Raw genomic sequence first — 18,791 nt, forward strand, 5'->3', positions numbered from 1 at the left:
TCATTATTATTTTATTACTGTAGCTGAACAGCTGATGAATTGAAGTTTATTTATGCTCTGGATCACCAATGCATGAATAAAAAGCTGTATGGCTGCACAAGCTCCATGGAATTTATTGCCAGAGGTTTCAGCTCTGTACAAGGAGCATCTGAGGTGTGTGGAGTCATTGTGAGGTCTGGGTGGAGAAATACATCCAATATGCTTCAATCACAATTATAGCTAATTAGACGGGGGAGCTAAGAGGATTATAAAAAGGATGATGAGCTCTGCGAGGTGATGAGCCGAGCTGAAAGGAGAAGACCTGTAAACTGTGAGTGTTCACATTCTTCTCTGCTACTGTTAGTGCAAACAACAGACAATACAGGTGACTGTTTTAATCAGTCGGAGCAGATGAGTCATTGTGTTTGCGAGATCCTCAGACGTGGCAGGATATGAATTTCAAAGTAATCACTTTTGTCACAATAGAGTTGAGGATGTTATTTTATGGCTCTTGATCCCAATTAAAGCATCAAATGGAGATGACGCTGCAACATTTATACAATTAGACAAAGCAAAAGGAAAACAGGTCTGCGGAGAAGGCTCTACAGCCTCATTTTATTTCTCTGTACATGATGGTTAAGTCAATTTTGTAGCAATAATGAAGGCAATTTAATTTTGTATGACCACTATCACAATTACGTCTCTACTATGAAAGCCAAAACCATCAAAAAGGTGAAACAACCAAAAGAACAAACTAAACACAAAAAAAGGCTTGTTGCCATAATTCACAAAACCAAGCGTGGCACAAGAAAGAACCCAAATCTTCTATATTTAATAGTATTTTCCAAGAAAGACCACAAATTTAATTGTGTTAGGACTGTTGCGTAGCTTGTTTCATGGTAACATCAGTCTGTGTGACTGAGGTTGATTAGGAAAAATGAGCTTATCTGAACTCTAGGATGTCCCCTGCTGGACTCCAGTCCCTTTTATTGGCGGCCAGATCCAGAAGCTTTGACCTCCCACCCACCCAGATGTCTCAGTGTGGGACCAGCAGCATCTCCCTTCAACAGCTAATGCGAGGCAGTAAAGAGACAGTGAATACCTTCACAAAATAATGTGGTTGGTGTAAAATGTTAGAGCTATTATTACAGCATGTCAGTGTTTGCTGCAGGGGGCATGTTTTTAAAGAGCTTAACTGCAGAATCATTAGTCATTTGTTTGTGGAGAACAGAAATGGCTACAAAGCTAAAACCATACACATCCATGACTGAATCAGTGAGGCATAATCAGGGCAAGATTTGCAATTAAATAAAAACATGTATAGAGATTTTTTTTAAAATCTCTCTCTCTATATATGTATTAGTTCATGTAAATGTTGTGCCCCCGGTACAACAAAGAAATTAGATCATCACATAAGAAAAGGCTGGAACCAGGATGTTTTTGGGCATTTGTTCTTAATACATGATTACATTTATGTAATTTATGTTGAACTACTAATGATTGCAGCTCTATTTTTTATGGTTTCACCTGTGCATAAACTGTGGTGTTTGGAAAATTTGCTAAAAATGATGATGAATATTATGTGTTGGAATAGGATCACGAGTAGAAAAGATGATCAGTATCCTCCATTTGCTATATATCCTACAGTGGCATTTAACAGGTTACATTTAAACGGAGGCAGCTGCTCAGCTCTACAGGGAATGACCAGTGATCTATGTCAAATCCCTCTGCTGCAAATGCTGCAATTTTTTATGATTGTTTTATGATTATAGTGGGATCTAAACGACGAAACTTGTGATTGAGTCCAGCCCAACCAATAAAACGGTCACTTCCTGGTTCTGGGACAGAGGCGGGGCTTCTGTGCTTCGGTCAAGATGAAGGAAAATCTGAACTTCAACGTTTAGCATTAGACAATGCGGGTGTCTGATTTTGTCCCACTCAGCTAACAGGATGTATGAAAAGAGGATAGTTGCATAACTACACTGAAGCATTTCACCGAGCGGGATTTATTTTGCTGTAAGTTGTTTTTTTTTTTATGTGCAGGCCCTTCGTCACTAGTGCGTATAATTTTATAACTGTAACAAACTTTACTTCCGGTTACAAACTGTTGATTCACAAAACTCAAATTATTTTTCTTCTTTCCTCTGGGCTTTTAACACGATCGCCTCTGTGTTTGGTCTCCATGTTGACCCGAGCCGAAGTTTGTGCTGTTTTTGTGTTCGCATGCATCTCTCACAGAGCTGATCCTCAGGTTCTGTGAAAGTTAATTAGAAAATCCGGAGGGTTTTTTACAAACATCGACTGTTTTTACAACAGTATGTTCAGAATACTCAAATGCTACTCTAACCGTCTGGATGAAACTATATTACGTGTGATGCACTTAAAAAAAGATTTATCTGATTTCGCCAGGTTACTACTGAGCTTCCCTTAACATCGATCGGTCGTCCGCCATCTTTGTTTTGATTCGGAGCCGCACGTTTCTTAAAAGTTGTTATTTTTTGATCCAGATTGTTAGAATATTCTTGGGTAATTCTAGATAACCCAGACATAAGAACAATGTTAAGTGTTTTTAAATGGTCGTATTGTGATTTTAAACATCACTGGCTAACTGACACTAGCTCTATGACTCGAGCTGACATAATGTGATCTTTTTTATAATAGTCACGCAGCACAGTAACACATACATTTTCTGTCATGCTTAAGTAATTTGCAGTGTTTGTCTTTGCAGATATCTAACTGACGAATTCGTGTAAGGAACTTCAGCCATGGTGCAGGAATACCAGTCCCCTGTTCGGGTGTACAAGCACCCATTTGAGCTAATAATGGAAGTGAGTAGTGTGGTTATATGCTAGATATCACTGACACAGCACAGCTTGTCTTTCAGCAGGTTTCATCAGTATTGTGATTTTGCAGGCTCTCGCATAACTAATCTGGAGACTGTGTATGTGTCCTACTAGGTGTGTTGTTGAGCTATGCATTCCAAACATATTGTACTTTGGCTCCAACGAAAACATTTCTTTTAATATATATATGTAATTTTCTGTGCCCAGTGGTGGCTTAATAGGACGAACCAGACACTTTCAGAAACCAACAAAACGTCTCTATCCTTGTCTGCCTCCCAGGGTCATCCGTCTCATGCTTGATGTACACTTAACTGCTTTGTAATTGTACAGAATATTCAGTCTCGCCTTCTTTTCTCTCCTGCTGCTGTGGCAAGTACAGTTGGGTGCATGCTGTGAGAAAGCTGCTTATTAAACTTTCCGTCTCTTCTTTCGTTTAAGCAAAAGCCAGGCTGTCCATTTTGAAAGCGTCTTTAGTTGGCCTAGTTCTCCAAATTGCATTGCTTTCTTATCATTATTTGATGCATAATAAGAGGGCAAAGGTTAGTAGTCCGTTTTGTTTCATTGTGAGAGTTTTAAAAAGTTATTGAGAACATAAAATACGTCAGATTTCTGGGCTAGCCGTGTTATTCCTTCAGACAGCTGACAGAATTAACTTTAAATGATGTAACGTTGAGTTGAGAAATGGCCACAACAGAGTTTGTCAGCAGCAATGTTTCCAGCTGTGTTAACTTTCAGTAGCTATTGATTTTTAGTGCAGCAGCATTCAATAGTTGTACTGGGAAATCCACTTAAATGCTGCAGCTACTGAGATCCCAGTTTCTAAACATTTATTCAATACATGTTACACTTTCTTTCCAAGTGTGGAAAGTTTCTTATAGCGATATAGTAAGATTTACCATTCGGCAAAAATAGGGCAAAAGGATATTGAAAAGAGGATTTTCATGAGAGACCGTCTGCTTTCGCCCACAGTCTGCTCTTGCTGCTGTTTCTTGCTCTTTGCAGTTATATATTAAGCTAAAGACTTGTGCAATGTCCTTACAGCAGGGTAAAGGCCGCGATGCTGCAGTGACACTTTGCTCTCCACTCCTTTACCACACAGCCCAAGTTAACAACTACAGCAGCTTCATCGCCCATGGAACATCTCGTGTCTAAAACCTGTACTGCATCACTGCAGCGTGTTAAAAGGGGCTGCCACATAAGGTCTTTGGCAAAAGTAAATAGCCGCTCCAAAGATTTAGGTCTCTGCAGCGTAAAGGAGAGAATCCAGTGAATAGTTTACCACTTAATCCACTCTCATTTATCTTAAAGCTTTCTCATTAGTCCCCCAGCTGATCCTGACACTTACGATTATTATTACGGCTACCAGTCCTAGTCAGTGTCCTCCTGGACATGACTGAACGTTTAACCAGTGGCCTCATTGTTGTTCATTTCACGATCCACGTTTACGACATTTCGTGTTTTTTGGGGAGTAGAAATGCACTTTATTTGTTTAGCTGTGCATACACTAACCCACCTCTATGTAAATATTTGACACTAAGGAAAATGCATTTAATCTGTATTGCCTGAGGAAATAAAACATTGTTCCACAGCTGCAGTCATTACACTCTTATTGGCTTCCTAATGTAAAATATAATGGTGTGAAATAGTGGAACCTGTTCTTTTTTTGTGTTTATACGAAGTCTTCTGGGCCCACTGACCGTTCTTTTCTCACACATTATGCTCTTCTGTTGTAGTTTGAGCTCCCATTATGCCTTTATGCTTGTAGCTGTAAAAGAAATGGGTAGGACAAACATTTCATTTTGTCTGCAATCAGTGAAACATATTGTTCTTGTTGCACAGTGGGTCTGTTACACAACACCAGTCAATGCTGCTTCTTTACCACAGAAATCTCTCCCATTAATTTGCTTAGTGAATAATGTCATCGTATTGATTGCGTTGCTCGTGCTGCTGTGCTGTATCGATACAATCAGGATGTCTGTGTGTGTGTGTGTGTGTGTGTGTTGCTGAACATTTTGTGCCTTTCAGCTGTTTTATACTTGGAATATTACTTAGAATATATGTGTACAAGTTTATTTAATGAGTGGTTGCCACATGTCTACCATAGGATGAGCCAGTATATACCAGGCAGCTGTTTGAGTATGGAGGTCCAGCCTCTTTCCTGCCCTTGGTTATTTGTTAATAGTTTATCAGCAGAAGCTCATGGGTCACTGAAGTGAAGCCTACTGGGCACACGTCCAGGGGCCAGACCCTCTACAGTTACCGTTCGTATTTGTCTGAACTTTGTTGTAACTCTTGTTCAATTATAAGACAAAAAATAACCGCAAAAAAAGATGGAAAATGACTCACAACTATGCAAAAGAGGAACAAAATGACTGAAAACATCCAGAAACATCCAAACAAAAGTGTAAAAATACCACTAAAAGTCAGAACGACTACAGAAAAGCTTGGAGGGCCCCAGGGGCCCATTTTTTGTAATCCATTCATGCAAAATCTGCAACTACTAATTACATAGAGTGAGGACTAGTTTTTGCACAGTGTGAAACGCCTGTTTAGCAAATGAATCACTATTGACAGTTAAGCCTTGCTGGAATTGGCTCAGACAGATGGTTGTATAATATGCTATGGGAATAAAAACCAAAGTAATCATTGTTTATGATGACTACCACAGGTCCAGGCTGTTGCTGTGCACAAAAAGACTTTTTTAAGTATTTATGCAAAGTGTTAAAGCTACTAACTATTAAATGCGTCAACACCTGACACAGAAATCATGTGCCTGAAAACACATGCTATTCAATTTAGAAAGCAATAAACTCAGTTTACACTTACTATAAAATAAAAGTGAGCTTGTTATAATGGGTTTATTTTTAAGGAAAGTGACGAAGAATTGCTAAAGCCATGAAAAATAAACAAATGGAAAAGTGCACGATCAGTTCAAATTGCTAAAGGATTTTCCTTTGTACATTATATATATATATAAAAGAATAATACTATTTCTTTCTTTCTCTAAGGCTTATGTGAGGAGGTTCCCAAAGTGTCCCTTGATCCCAGTGTTTGTAGACAGCGAGATCACTACTGAGAACCAAAGTGAGGATGGATCTGTGCTGATGACCGAGAGGCGCTGCACGATTGACATTGATGCTCCACGACTGCTTAAAAGGGTAACTTTCCTCTGAACCATGGAATAATCTTGAAGGAACTTTATTCTCTGAATTGATTATATTGTCACCATAGAGATGCTAAAATAATCATTAAATCTTCTCTACTCACATTTGCTTAGTGGTCAGCCTGCAGTGGTCTGGATGAGCTTGTTTGTCTGTAGCATAGACATCCATCGTTGTCCAAAAACAAGTCAGTCAGACACACCAGTCGTCTGAGTGACTTCATTCCCAAAATGCTAATCTCTGTATATTCATCAAATGTTGTCCTTTCTGCTCATCAGCTCCTTTTAGAATGATGGTGTATGGTGTTTGTAGACAATGTGATTATTGTAGAAACTGACCAAAATTGTGTTTTAAGATTTGCTAAAATCATTTGCAGCTTTCAAATCAAACATGTGCAATAAGAAATTCCTTGTTTTTTTGTCCTACATGTAGATTGCTGGAGTAGACTACCTGTACTTTATTCAGAAGAACACTTTGAACCGCAGAGAGAGGACACTCCGCATTGAGGTCCACAATGAGACCTTCTCCAATAGAGTCATTGTTCGCGAGTGCTGCAACTACACGGTGAGTCTCAAGATGCTCATGAGGAATCCCCATATGAGTTTTATTTCTTTGTTGTTGCACTTCTGTCATTTTATTTGTGAAAGTATTATGCTTTTACATTGCAAGTGTTTCCAGGAGTACTGTTTATTGGCAGCGGAACTGGATTGTGGCTTGTGTTTCACCTCTCATCCAAATGGGTTCATCAGTTCTGGCAGGCCTATAAACTCTGCGGAGTTATTAGGTCATTGTCCTTTTGACAGGCACCTGGGGGTTGTTGTCCAGCCCTTTTGTCTCGTGTGTTGTTGGAGACATAGGCTTTAGGCTGTGAACTGTGGAGCTGCCCTTGGAAGGGAAGAAAGAACTGCATTGTTAGTGTTTGATAAGTGGTGTCAAAGTCCCCCTCCTCCATTGGGCTGTTCCACTCTGATATACAGTGCATCCAGAAAGTATTGACAGGGCTCTTTTTTTTTCTTACAGCCTTATTCCAAATGGATCAAATTCATTATTTTCCTCAAAATTCTACAAACCACACCCCATTATGACAATGTGAAAGAAGTTTGTTTGAAATCTTATAAACTTGATTAAAAATAAAGAATTAAAAATCACATGTATTCACTGCCTTTGTTTAATACTTTGTTGAAGCACCTTTGGTACCAATTTTTAGTGATGGGTGGGAGACTAGTCAGGATCGAGGGAAAGACGAATGCAGCAATGTACAGAGACATATTTGATAACCTGTTCCAGAGCACTCTGGACTGGAGAAACGCTTTGTCTTTCAACAGCACACAGACAAGATAACAAAGGAGGGGCTACGGGACAACTCTGTGAATGTCCTTGAGTGGAGCAGCCAAAGCCCAGAATTAAACCCGATTTGAACGTCTCTGCAGAGATCTGAAAATGGCTGTGCAACGACGCTCCCCATCCAACCTGATGGAGCTTGAGAAGTATCACAAAGAAAAACGGGAGAAACAAAAATCGGTTTGCCAAGCTTGTAGCATCATACTCAAAAAGGCAGTAATTAGTGCTAAAGCCTCTTCAACAAAGGCGGTGAACACGTGATTGTTTAATTATTATTATTTTTTAAATATACATTTGCAAAGATTTCAAACAGACTTCTTTCACGTTGTCATTATGGGGTATTGTTCGTAAAATGTTTGAGAAAAATAATCAAATGAATCCATTGTGAATTAAAGCTATAACATAACAGAAAAAAAGTTAAGCACTGTGAATATTATCTCGATACACCGTAAATTAATTGCTTAACATTTTGTCCAAAATAATTGTCTTCCCTGTACAGAATGTAGACATTTCTGTCTTCAGAGAAGTGACCCTTTGTCTTTCAGATCCAGATAGACTGCTGAGTCCTATCCTGAGGAGCTGGCTCTCCTGTGTTACTCAGTGTGTTTGTGAAGTGTTTGTGTATTTTCTCCAACGTACACATTCGTACATTCCTCCCTGCATTGGCTGTTTTTGTCTTTGGGGTGGACCAGGTTCTGGTCAAAGAGTAAAAGTTCTTGTTATACCTAAAATAGGTTGTAGTCAGGCAGATGTAGGGCACTTAAGTGGTCTGTGCTGAGCTTGCTTCTGTCAGAACAGCGTGCCGTCTTGTAGTAGCGATTTCCTCCTGGTCTTGAATGCCTCAGCTGAAAATTGATGTGACATTGTAGGAGACCATGGCTTCCTCCAAGTAGTCCTGTCTGCGAGTGCTCTGTTTTGATGATTTTCCTAAATGTATTATCTTTTCGATTCAGTGCAAGATTGAAAAATTCAAGTTATCCCTTAACGCGTGCCAAATGCACAGGAGTGGCTGTGTTTTTGCCCCATTGTTACTTAACTACTGAATTTTCCTTGACCTTTCTTAACGTAGTCTCACTTACATTATTCACCATAGAAATGACCATATGGAGTCAAATGAATGCATTAGATGTCTATGTTGTAATCCCTTCGCTTTGTTGTAATGTACAGTAACTTTTCATTAGCCATTATTTATTATTATAATTTGGCTGTGCTGGCTGCATACCAATTTTGGTAATTATTTATTTATAATAACTTTAGTATATTTTAGATTGGGTTGTGACAAGTGGGTGATGGAATGAAAACACTTTTTTATTTCTTTTTCACCCCAACAGGTTCATCCAGAGAATGAGGACTGGACATGCTTTGAGCAGACAGCCAGTCTGGATATCAAGTCTTTCTTTGGCTTTGAGAGCACGGCCGAAAAGATTGCGATGAAACAGTACGCTAGTAACATTAACAAGGTCTGCATCTTTCCCTTGGTTTTCACTTACACAGTACATACACAGAATCTGCTTAATATTCAGGAAAGAATACTTGCATTTACAATAATGTGGACTGTGATAGTCTGATTCATCTCTTTACTTTGTTGTAGGGTAAAGAAATCATTGAGTACTACCTCAGAGAGCTGGAGGAAGAAGGAGTAACTTACATACCTCGTTGGACGCCCCTTGTTGTCTCTGGCACTGGCAATGCCGGGCTCCAGCTGCCGCCCCTCTCTAGTGCCAGAGCCATTGCAGTGAACAGTGCCAAGGATGGGTTACCTAGTAAAGACCCAGCCTGCCCCACAGAGCTACTGTCTGGATCTCCTGATGGTCAGTGCATACTCACTAGTGTCATTTCATACAGCAAAGCAGCCAACACACAACACACAAGTGCAATTTAAAGATGTTATTTTTGCTGTAGCGAAAATAAAGCCAAGTGCCATTTTGTGAGCTATGTTTTCTAGTTACCTGTGCCAAATCATTCAAATTTAGTGAGATGAGGAGGAGGGATATGGAGGAATTAAATGGCAAGCAGTGGTATCTGGGGAAACTAATACTGCATGAAAAGTTTTCCACTGGCTTAGTGTAGGATCTGCTAATTCTTGTTGTTGTATGTGCAAAGGTAAGGCAGGGCTGCTGCACTGACCTACTGCGGTGACAGGTTTTAGAACACAGCCTCCATCTCAGCAGCAAAAATGCAGGGGAAGTCTAACAAGATGGCCCCCGTGTCCCCCTACATTTAACAGGGCTTAGCATCAACTTCAGACTCTTGCTTTATATTGGTTGGTTCACTGTAAATGCAGAGAGCAAAATAACTAGGTGCAGCTTTCCTAGTTCTAGGTTTTTTTTGTTTTTGTTTTTTTTAGGGTAACGGGAAATCAGTGGATTTCTTTATAGAATGACAATAAAATAATAATTGATCTCAAGGTGAATATAATATGGCAGAGCACAGTTCTTAATCTCCACAACAATAAATGTTAGCATTTTTGCCAGAACGGCAGCAAACAGAGGAAAACTTACAAAAACCGTTCACATTATTTTCCTTTATGCCGTAAGTGCTCTGTAAAATGTACCGTGCACTTCCCATTGTCTCTGGTGCATGTGTTCTGTGCTAACTTTAAACTGTATACTGTACTGTGTGTATTTTGGCCTGCAGACAAGTTGGATGCTGACTACATCAGACGTTACCTAGGTGATTTAACGCCTTTGCAGGAAAGCTGTCTTATTCGACTGCGCCAGTGGCTCCAGGAAACCCACAAGGGCAAGGTGAAGATCACATATACACAAATCCAGTTAGTTTGAATACAGAGCACTTTAAACAATTATATGAATACACCTTTTATATCTAGATAAACACAACCTAGACTTCTGCTGAGTTCCTGTATCCACACTGGAGTCAGTTTTGCTGTTTCGACTGTAAATTACAAACAGAAAACAACCTTGCATTGGCACAGAAAAGTTGGCATTGTGACCCCTGCAGATTCCCAAGGATCAGCATGTGCTGCGCTTTTTGAGGTCCAGAGATTTCAACCTTGACAAGGCCAGGGAGCTCTTGTGCCAGTCTCTTACCTGGAGGAAGCAACATCAGGTAGACTTTCTGCTGGACACATGGGAGAGCCCACAACTGCTTCGGGACTATTGCACTGGTGGCTGGCACCACCATGACAGAGGTACGGACGTAACAATACACCACTATTTTATCTTCACATTGTTCCATTTTATTACACTGCTTGCTGTTGCCAAGGTTTGTCTACACACAGCTATCAGTAAATGTAAAGATAAAGAGGGAGAGGGACGTTTTAGTTTTCCGTATTTAAAAAGTCCATGTGTGTTAAAACAGGACGTTAATTATTGACTGAAATGTCTAAGCACCATCTGTTGTACCTCCCATGTTTGTAAGTTAGTCATTGCTTTTAACAACTCAGCCGGTCCACCTGGTTAAAGGTGTTACATAGGTAGTGTGTCAAGTCCTTTGAATGTTCCCACGTTAAGTTAATATGTGTTAGAACGATAAATGCCTGCTTTATGAAGGCAACCGAGAATGATAAGCATAGTGTTGAAGTTGGAGCTGACTTATTGTGCAGATTGAGTTCACTTTGGTATAAAATGTGCACGTGTGTGTCTTTGTTTGTGTGCGATGTGTCTAGATGGCCGTCCTCTGTATATCTTGCGCTTGGGACAAATGGACACCAAAGGTTTGGTGCGAGCGTTGGGAGAGGAGGTGCTTCTGAGACAGGTGACACGAAACATTCAATAGATTTATGCTTTTATTTCTCTTTCAACATTTCCAATTGTTTGTGTCTTCTGTCGTATTAACAAAGACACAATGTCTGTAACCCAGGTTCTTTCCATTAACGAGGAGGGACTTAGGCGATGTGAGGAATACACCCGAGTCTTTGGTCGACCAATTAGGTAGCTAAATAATGATTAATTAATCAGATTTCTTTGATGTGTCACTAGTTAATGATTAATCACTTCTGCATGGCCTTGTACATGTTGTCATATAATGTCTATGTTTACATGTGGATCAGCTGTTGGACTTGCTTGGTGGATCTGGAGGGTCTTAACATGCGTCACCTGTGGAGACCTGGCATAAAGGCTCTGCTGAGAATCATCGAGGTGGTGGAAGCAAACTACCCAGAGACACTGGGTCGGCTTCTCATATTGAGGGCCCCTAGAGTTTTCCCCGTACTTTGGACTCTGGTGAGAACTTACATTTAATGGAAAGCTGATAATGTGATTTTGATTAGTTATGTCACGAAGTTATGCACGAAGCACATACGGTGTATATACACACATACCAGTCTGACCATTCTCCTGTGACCTTCGGCATCAACATTGATTCAGCATTTTTGCCCAGAGAACTTCCACTCACTGGATGTTTTCGCAGACCATTGTCAGTAAACACAAGAGATGGTTATGCACCATTAGGACCCACTCAGTGGTAAACTTGCTGATCAAGGGTTTAAGGGTTAAAAAAAAATGTCCGGGTCAACAACCACTTGATGATTAAATCCAGCTTTTCTAATGCAGTACTCCAATTGGTTTGAAAAACTAAATGATAACCTTATCCAGGATTACTCATTTGATTCTGGATCTGTTAAGCTATGTAGAAAGAATGGTCTAGACTTTGACTATATATTACTCCAAAAGTTTAATTTTATACTAACACTGATTTCCTCTGGCAGGATTCTCTGGTAGAGAGCAGAAATCATGTTTCCTTCAATTATGGCAACCCACCCTGGCCCTAACACAGTAAAGCATCCCCACACCTTCAGGTTATGACTTTCATGCTTGACTGTAGGCCCCGTGTTCTCTTTGTGAAAATCTGTGTTTGGTTTACTCCAGATGGAACAGGACCTCTGTTTTCCCAACAGTTCAACTTCCAAAATCAAGTTCAAGACCATAGAATATTCTCCTAGAGATTTAATGCTCATCTTAGTATGTTGTGGCAGGATTCAGATCAGCATTAATGTTCTTTTGGGGTTGGCATTGCTTCTTTCCTCATCTTTATCCCACGAATGCAATTTCTACCCCATGTCTTTCCAATAGTATCTAACTGATCGTTGTTAAGCTGAGGAAGACCTGCGGTTTCTTCAGGGTTTCCGTTGGGTCCTGTTCTTGGACTAATTTTCAAAAGTCAGTCACTTCCGGAAAGGTTCACTATTGTTCCAAGTCCTCTCCAGATTGTGTCTGACGCTGTTGATCTCTGGAGACTTGGAGCCTTAGAAATAGCTTTGAACCCTTTCCCAGACTGATGGTTTTCAGTTTGGTAGTTTTGTGGATGTAGTAGCAAAGGGAGGCAATACATTTTAGTATTTAGCATCATTAGTATTACGTCAATAAATACATGTATAATTTAAAACACATATTTTGTGTCAGGTTGCCTTTGTTTTATGTTAGATTTAGTTTGAAGATGAAACTGTTTAATATGATATGCACACAAAATATATATATATATATATATATATATATATATATATATATATATATATATATATATATATATATATATATATATATATATATATATATATATATATATCCTTTTTTGAACGATTGTTCATGAACACTGTATCTTGCAGATATGTTCTCAATGATGGTAAAAGATATTGTGGATAAGGGCAAATGTTAAACAAAGTAGAAATGAAGGAGGATACTGGAACAATCTAATATCAACAAATGAAGATAATTATAGAGAAGCAATATGCAGAGACATAACCAATCCCCATGAGAGAAATGTATTGCTATAGCAATATGCAGGTACCAGTACCATACAGCAAGGAAAGAAAGTAGTAATACAAGCAGAGATACAGCAAATGAAAATCAACCCATACAATTATAAAAGTAATAAACTTTACATGGTTGAAGAATTATGTGTGTGATTTAAATGTGGCTCTTAAAGGTTATCGGCGAGTAGACAGTTTATTTCTAAGTAGTCGTACAGAATAAGCTATTGTGATGATAAACTCAATATAAAATAGGAATATTGATGAACCAATAACCAGCCAGCCTGTGTATTTAACAAATAATTCAGATATTCGTGGATTTAATTTTCCAGTTCACCATAAGCTAAACGTCTGTTGCTTTCATGTTGTTTGATGACTGCTACTGCCTTGTTTCCAGGTCAGCCCCCTCATTGATGAGAACACCCGCAAAAAGTTTCTTGTTTATGCTGGAAACGACTATCACGGTCCAGGAGGCTTGGTGGATTACATCGACAAAGACATCATCCCTGAGTTCTTGGGGGGCAACTGCACGGTGAGATGTATTCCTCTGTAATCACAACATACGTTAAATATGTTTATCCCAGCTTTTGGTCCTGATTAATTATTTTGACTTTGACTTCTCAGAACTCGGTATTTTGAATCCATCGCCATTTAAGTGCCAATTAATTCCTCACCAGCTGGTGTAAAGTCCTCACCTTCTGTACAATAGGTGTCTTCAAAGTTTCCTTCCTTAAAATCTCACTGGGGATGAATTAAAGGACATCAATTGACCTCGTGTCGTTAAACAGCTCGGCTTTTAGTGTCAGCTATCTGTGCTTGTTTTTGCTTGAGTGCCAACTTTTTTTTTCCTTCCCAAATATTATCATTCTGTAGTGTGACATCCCTGAGGGAGGTATGGTCCCCAAATCTCTGTATAGGGCAGCAGAGGAACTGGAGAGCGAGGAGAATCGCCTGTTGACTGACTCCATCTATAAGAGTGCCAGTATTTTCAAGGGTGCTCCATATGAGGTACAGTCTTTTAAAACATCCCCTGATCTCAGTCTCGTTTGCTTTATGACTGCGTGGAGGTGATAGCAATCGGATATTTATTTACAATTCCACTCTATGACAAATGATATTCTGTGGATTAGGGTGCCCCCATCTGGTACGGATGCAGGCATGCAGCAAAGGAAACATGGCTTGCTGTCTATCGTGTGGTGTTTATCATCTCCTTACACCTTCCTACAGATGCTGATCGAAATCACAGAGGCCTCCTCCGTCATCACCTGGGACTTTGACGTGTGTAAAGGAGACGTGAGCTTCAATATCTACCATTCCAAGAGGGCTCCACAGCCTGCTAGGAAAGACGCTCTCGGAGCCCATGGCATCACATCCCTAGGGGCCATCAATGCCCAGCTGATAGACAGGAGCTGGGTGCTGGGCCAGGACTACAGCATAGTGGAGAAAGCGCTCAGCTGCAGGGAAGGAGAAAGTGTACAGGTGAGGGATAGTATAGTAGTGATGGCTTGGTCTTAATTTCATCTATCTTTTTGCCTTCGGTTGCATCTAAGCAGCTGATCCTCCATCACCGCTGCCTCAAATTGATCTTGCAGTTTTTGCTGTGTTCAAACAGGGCTCGCACATAACCCGCTGGCCTGGCTTCTACATTCTCCAGTGGCGTTTCCACAGCTCCCCAGCCTGCACCGCCTCCAGCCTGCCCCGTGTGGATGATGTGCTGGCCTCTCTGCAGGTCTCCTCCCACAAGTGTAAGATCATGTACTACACCGAGGTGCTGGCCTCCCAGGACTTCAGGTCAGTTTTCAATTTTTCTTCTGGTTTTCACTGAGTATTATACCACTGAAGCTGCTCTGTGTGGGTTTATCAAAAATCTGTGTGGTGATATTTCTGTACATGATGTTTCCCTGAGCTTTGCAGACACATTTGCAATTTGTGTACTTTTTCTTTTTTCTTTTTTTTTTTTCAGTAGTCTTGTCAGAGTATTAATTTTTCTTGTTATTTCTAGGGGATCAATGACCAGTTTGGAGTCTTGTCATAGTGGCTTCTCCCAGCTCAGTGCTGCTACTACATCCTCTAGCCAATCGCATGTCAGTTCCATATCAAGGTAGCATCCGTCCAGATGTCCAAATGCAATACTTATCTAAAATCCACTGACTACTGGCTCTGTCTTTGCTCATGTGTTAAAAAATAGGTCCTTTTCTCTTCCGGATCATCTCTTTTCAAAAAAGGAAAGTAATGTATTGGAGGAATGTTATTTTTTTCTATTTTAGGCTCAGTTATGTAAAATAATGTCTTTGATGACTGACTTATTTTTTGTTTGTATATTAGTGTACAGTATGCACCATTACACATTTGTACTATGTACAAATGCAAATCCACAATGCAAATATTAAATATCTGATTACAAATCAGAAAGACAAAGATGATATCACTGAAGAGTATCTGCTGCACATTGGCTGAATAAGCGTCACAAACCACAGTTTTTATACGAAATACTAAGGGACTGATTGCAAAAAAGTGTCTGTTTGATGCCCCGAGTTCGAATCATTGAAATTGTTTTCAGTGTCCACAAGATGTCAGTGTACTCTGTGACTGGAATTCATCTCAGATCTGCAGTGTGCTTGGCACATAACAGTTTCACTCTCTCACTTTGTTTGGCATTCTAAGAAATCCAAAGAGGAATAAAGAAATAAATAATCAATTATTCATAACAAAAATAAATATTGATGTATCCTCCATAATGTGTCTTTGTACTGAATTTTCAGAAAATGATTGCATTTGTAGTGCTGTGTTGGAGTATTAATTTTGAATTATTTTAGAAGGCTATTAATCATTTTTATAGCAATAGGTGAACTTTAATGCAGGATGCTCTTGAGATTCCATGTAATGTTGTTTTTTGGCTTGTTAGGCAAAGCTGCTGAGTTTTCTGAGGCAGCTAATTTGAATGCAGTATAGTAGAGCCCCTTGTGATCTGGCACAGAGCCAGTCAGACAACTGATTTACATAAAACTTTAATTTCCATAAACCTATCAGATGCTTCCAGCTAAAGCTTAATTGAATTTCGTTGGCATTCTCTCTCTCTCTCTCTCTCTTTTTTTTTTTCTTAGTTTGCAAACTTGTGTCATCTATCTGCTTTTCCAAACACAATTCAAACTCGGGTGGACTGAATCTTCTGAGGGGCTGGACCAACAGGAGCCTGACTTACTGCTGGCATGCCAGGGTTGTTAAAAAGAAGAAGTGCTCTCCCTTTTCCAGGAGCTTATTTAGTGAATTACTGAGCTTGGGCTAATGACCTCCCAAGACACACATTGCTCACATAAATAGGAGCAACTCTTTTTCCAGAAACACTTAAATTGCTATTAAAACTTCTTCTTCTTGAGCAGTAATTTTATTTAGGGATGAAGTATTTTACTGACCTCCACAGGATTGAAACACTAGGTCTATTATACTGGAAACTATAGGTTGAAATATGTTGAACCCTCCTAAATATTAACGTACACAACTCAACGTACCTGAGATTTCCAGAAAGCCCTTAAACATTTTCCAAACCGCTTTCATATTTTGATTGAAGTAATGCATAGTTTAAATCTGGCTTAAGGCTGTAGCCCAGCAGTCGATACGTACAAGTAATTTGGCCATATCATGAGACCAACTGTGGTTCTCAATGACTTTACATGGTTGTGCATCAATCTTAGAATAGGTTTTTGTGGCATACGCTGTTGAAACTCAAAACCTGTGGGGCACTTTTCCTTTTAGATTTGTTGCCTCAAGTTCCTTTTGAAGATCAAAATAGAAACCTGTCGTGCAGTGCGGAACATGTTAAGAGTTAGTAGAATGACATAAGAATCTATCTATTTTAGGATTTTACTTTGTTGTTTAGCATCTGGATAACAGGTTGATATTTCTGCCTACTGTGGGTTTTATGTTCATCCAGTTATCAAAGACTTTCTTTATAGACTCACTGTTTGCAAAGCATCCATGAAGACATTTGTCACACTAACCACTTTATCACCTTTTGCAAAAAAAATGTTATTTCGAAAATGTTATTGTCATTTTCTTTGATTGCACTGAGCCTTGCGGACATTTTAGAGAAATTTCGTCGGATGAAACCCAAAGTATTTTATAACCACGTCTTGTGTAAGAAATGTAACCTCCCCTCATACATTGCTGGCTGATCGAGATTTCTCACCACGCTGATGATCTGCAAGTCAAATAAAATTTACATTTTGAATAATACTGCAACCAAGAACAAACGTCTTAATTGTTGGGTGAACACAGTTCAGGCAGAGATTGATAATGATCATTGATAATGTTCCCAAGCTTCGTGTTACAGATATAAACATCCCTTCACTGGGAATATGTACAAGATAATGAATAACTTTGTCTCCTAAAAACCAGCATCAGGCGTGGATATAGTCAACCTGAGGCTTTACATCTCATAAATGACAAAAGCTGTTATACGTTTCCAAAGAACGATTCATGCACCACCTCTCGCAGGCCAATTCTGAACAATACAAAGAGTGATAAACACTTTTGGTCGGCACCAAACTATCTTTCCATTTGTACCTCAAACTTACACGGAAACGACTTCTTCTTTTACTAGATTTAATCACAGCGGGTAAATCTTATCAGACACAAGGATTAGCGTTTTGGTGTAGTGTGGATCCTCATTAAAACCTAAACCCATGTTTCATTTGCTTCTTTGGACAATTCTGACCTTCGCACTAATTGAAAAAGAGAGCTCTGGATTAGTGTGCACTAAATTATTTTTAGGAGGCTTGTCACACTGAAAGAGAAACTTTGTGCAGGACTGTTTGTGTGTACAACTGTTCAGCTTGAATCGAGGCATTTCTTCATCTTGATGTGTGCAACCTGAAATAGAGTCCAAATTTAATGCCTCCTCCGTCTGAGTTGTGGACTTGTCTATTTAACTAATCTCATATCGGCTGGGGTGGAATTCATTTTTGACTTGACGCACTACTGGGCCTGATTAATATGTCCACAAACAAATAGATGCAGTCACGTCTATTTATCTCTGACGCCCCATACTCTCTCTCATAACATTGATTTTTCCCTGCAACAAGACACAACGACAATCTAGCTTTGATTTAGGACGATTTCTGAGCACTGCCCTCATTTGCAATGACGGTGAGGCTTTTCTTTAGTCAAACGTTGTTTTCACTGGTTGCTGAACAGTTTTATTTCTGTTACTTTCTTGGCTCACCGACTTCTATGGTTGACATTTCCAGCTCCCTTTACATGGGCATTGAGCTGTGCAGGGCAACGTGGGCCTATCCAACTTAAATGTTACAGCCGGAAGACATTTATCCAACTGATATTTAAGCCCAGTAAACTGCTTTCGTGAAGACAGCAGTCATCAAATACACAAATTTACTGTATCTTCCATGAAGTGCTAGAGCAACCTGCAGCAGACTTTATAATCATTTTAGACCTTATGGAATAAGCTTGTTTGCACAGTTCTAAAGCTCTAATAAAAGACATAAAAACCGATATTAATGGGCTAACCCAATACATTATCTTCTGCATGGAAGTAAGTTTGAAACATGACCAAAAAGGACCAAGAACGTGACGAACAAAGTCCAAACCATGGCAAAATAAAGACCAGAAAAATATTAAAAAAGACCACAGAGGATGAAAAATAACCTTTAACAGGCCAGTGGTTTTTTGTGTCATAAGCTGGTCATGAGACTATTTGATCAGGTACACTCACTGGCCACTTTATTAGGTACACCTGTACAA

At 39.5% G+C, this 18,791-nt stretch overlaps 1 protein-coding gene across 2 annotated transcripts; it reads left to right on the forward strand.

Annotated features, from left to right (window-relative positions):
- Window positions 1-1,810: 1,810 nt before the first annotated feature.
- LOC137099925 (SEC14-like protein 1) lies at window positions 1,811-17,719 on the forward strand. Of its 2 annotated transcripts, none has more exons than XM_067477362.1 (16): window positions 1,811-1,995; window positions 2,693-2,807; window positions 5,831-5,980; window positions 6,416-6,547; window positions 8,656-8,784; window positions 8,916-9,135; window positions 9,962-10,071; window positions 10,286-10,475; window positions 10,953-11,041; window positions 11,147-11,217; window positions 11,337-11,508; window positions 13,432-13,566; window positions 13,908-14,042; window positions 14,262-14,513; window positions 14,647-14,825; window positions 15,037-17,719. In XM_067477362.1, exons 2-16 carry the CDS (start codon window positions 2,745-2,747, stop codon window positions 15,137-15,139), a joined length of 2,130 nt encoding a protein of 709 aa, XP_067333463.1. In that variant the 5' UTR covers window positions 1,811-1,995; window positions 2,693-2,744; the 3' UTR covers window positions 15,140-17,719. The 2 variants fall into 2 exon arrangements, with proteins under 2 accessions (XP_067333463.1, XP_067333462.1); XM_067477361.1 differs by having other exon boundaries at window positions 1,812-1,995; window positions 2,708-2,807.
- Window positions 17,720-18,791: the final 1,072 nt, after the last annotated feature.

The sequence above is a fragment of the Channa argus genome, chromosome 15 (assembly GCF_033026475.1).
Source record: "Channa argus isolate prfri chromosome 15, Channa argus male v1.0, whole genome shotgun sequence".
Taxonomy (NCBI): Eukaryota; Metazoa; Chordata; class Actinopteri; order Anabantiformes; family Channidae; genus Channa; species Channa argus.

Excerpts from the sequence above, each read along its gene's own strand:
- LOC137099925 (XM_067477362.1), top strand. The coding sequence starts at position 2,745 with ATGGTGCAGGAATACCAGTCCCCTGTTCGGGTGTACAAGCACCCATTT. Across the intron at positions 8,785-8,915 it reads ACGCTAGTAACATTAACAAG|GGTAAAGAAATCATTGAGTA; the intron begins GTCTGCATCTTT and ends ACTTTGTTGTAG. Across the intron at positions 14,826-15,036 it reads CTGGCCTCCCAGGACTTCAG|GGGATCAATGACCAGTTTGG; the intron begins GTCAGTTTTCAA and ends TGTTATTTCTAG.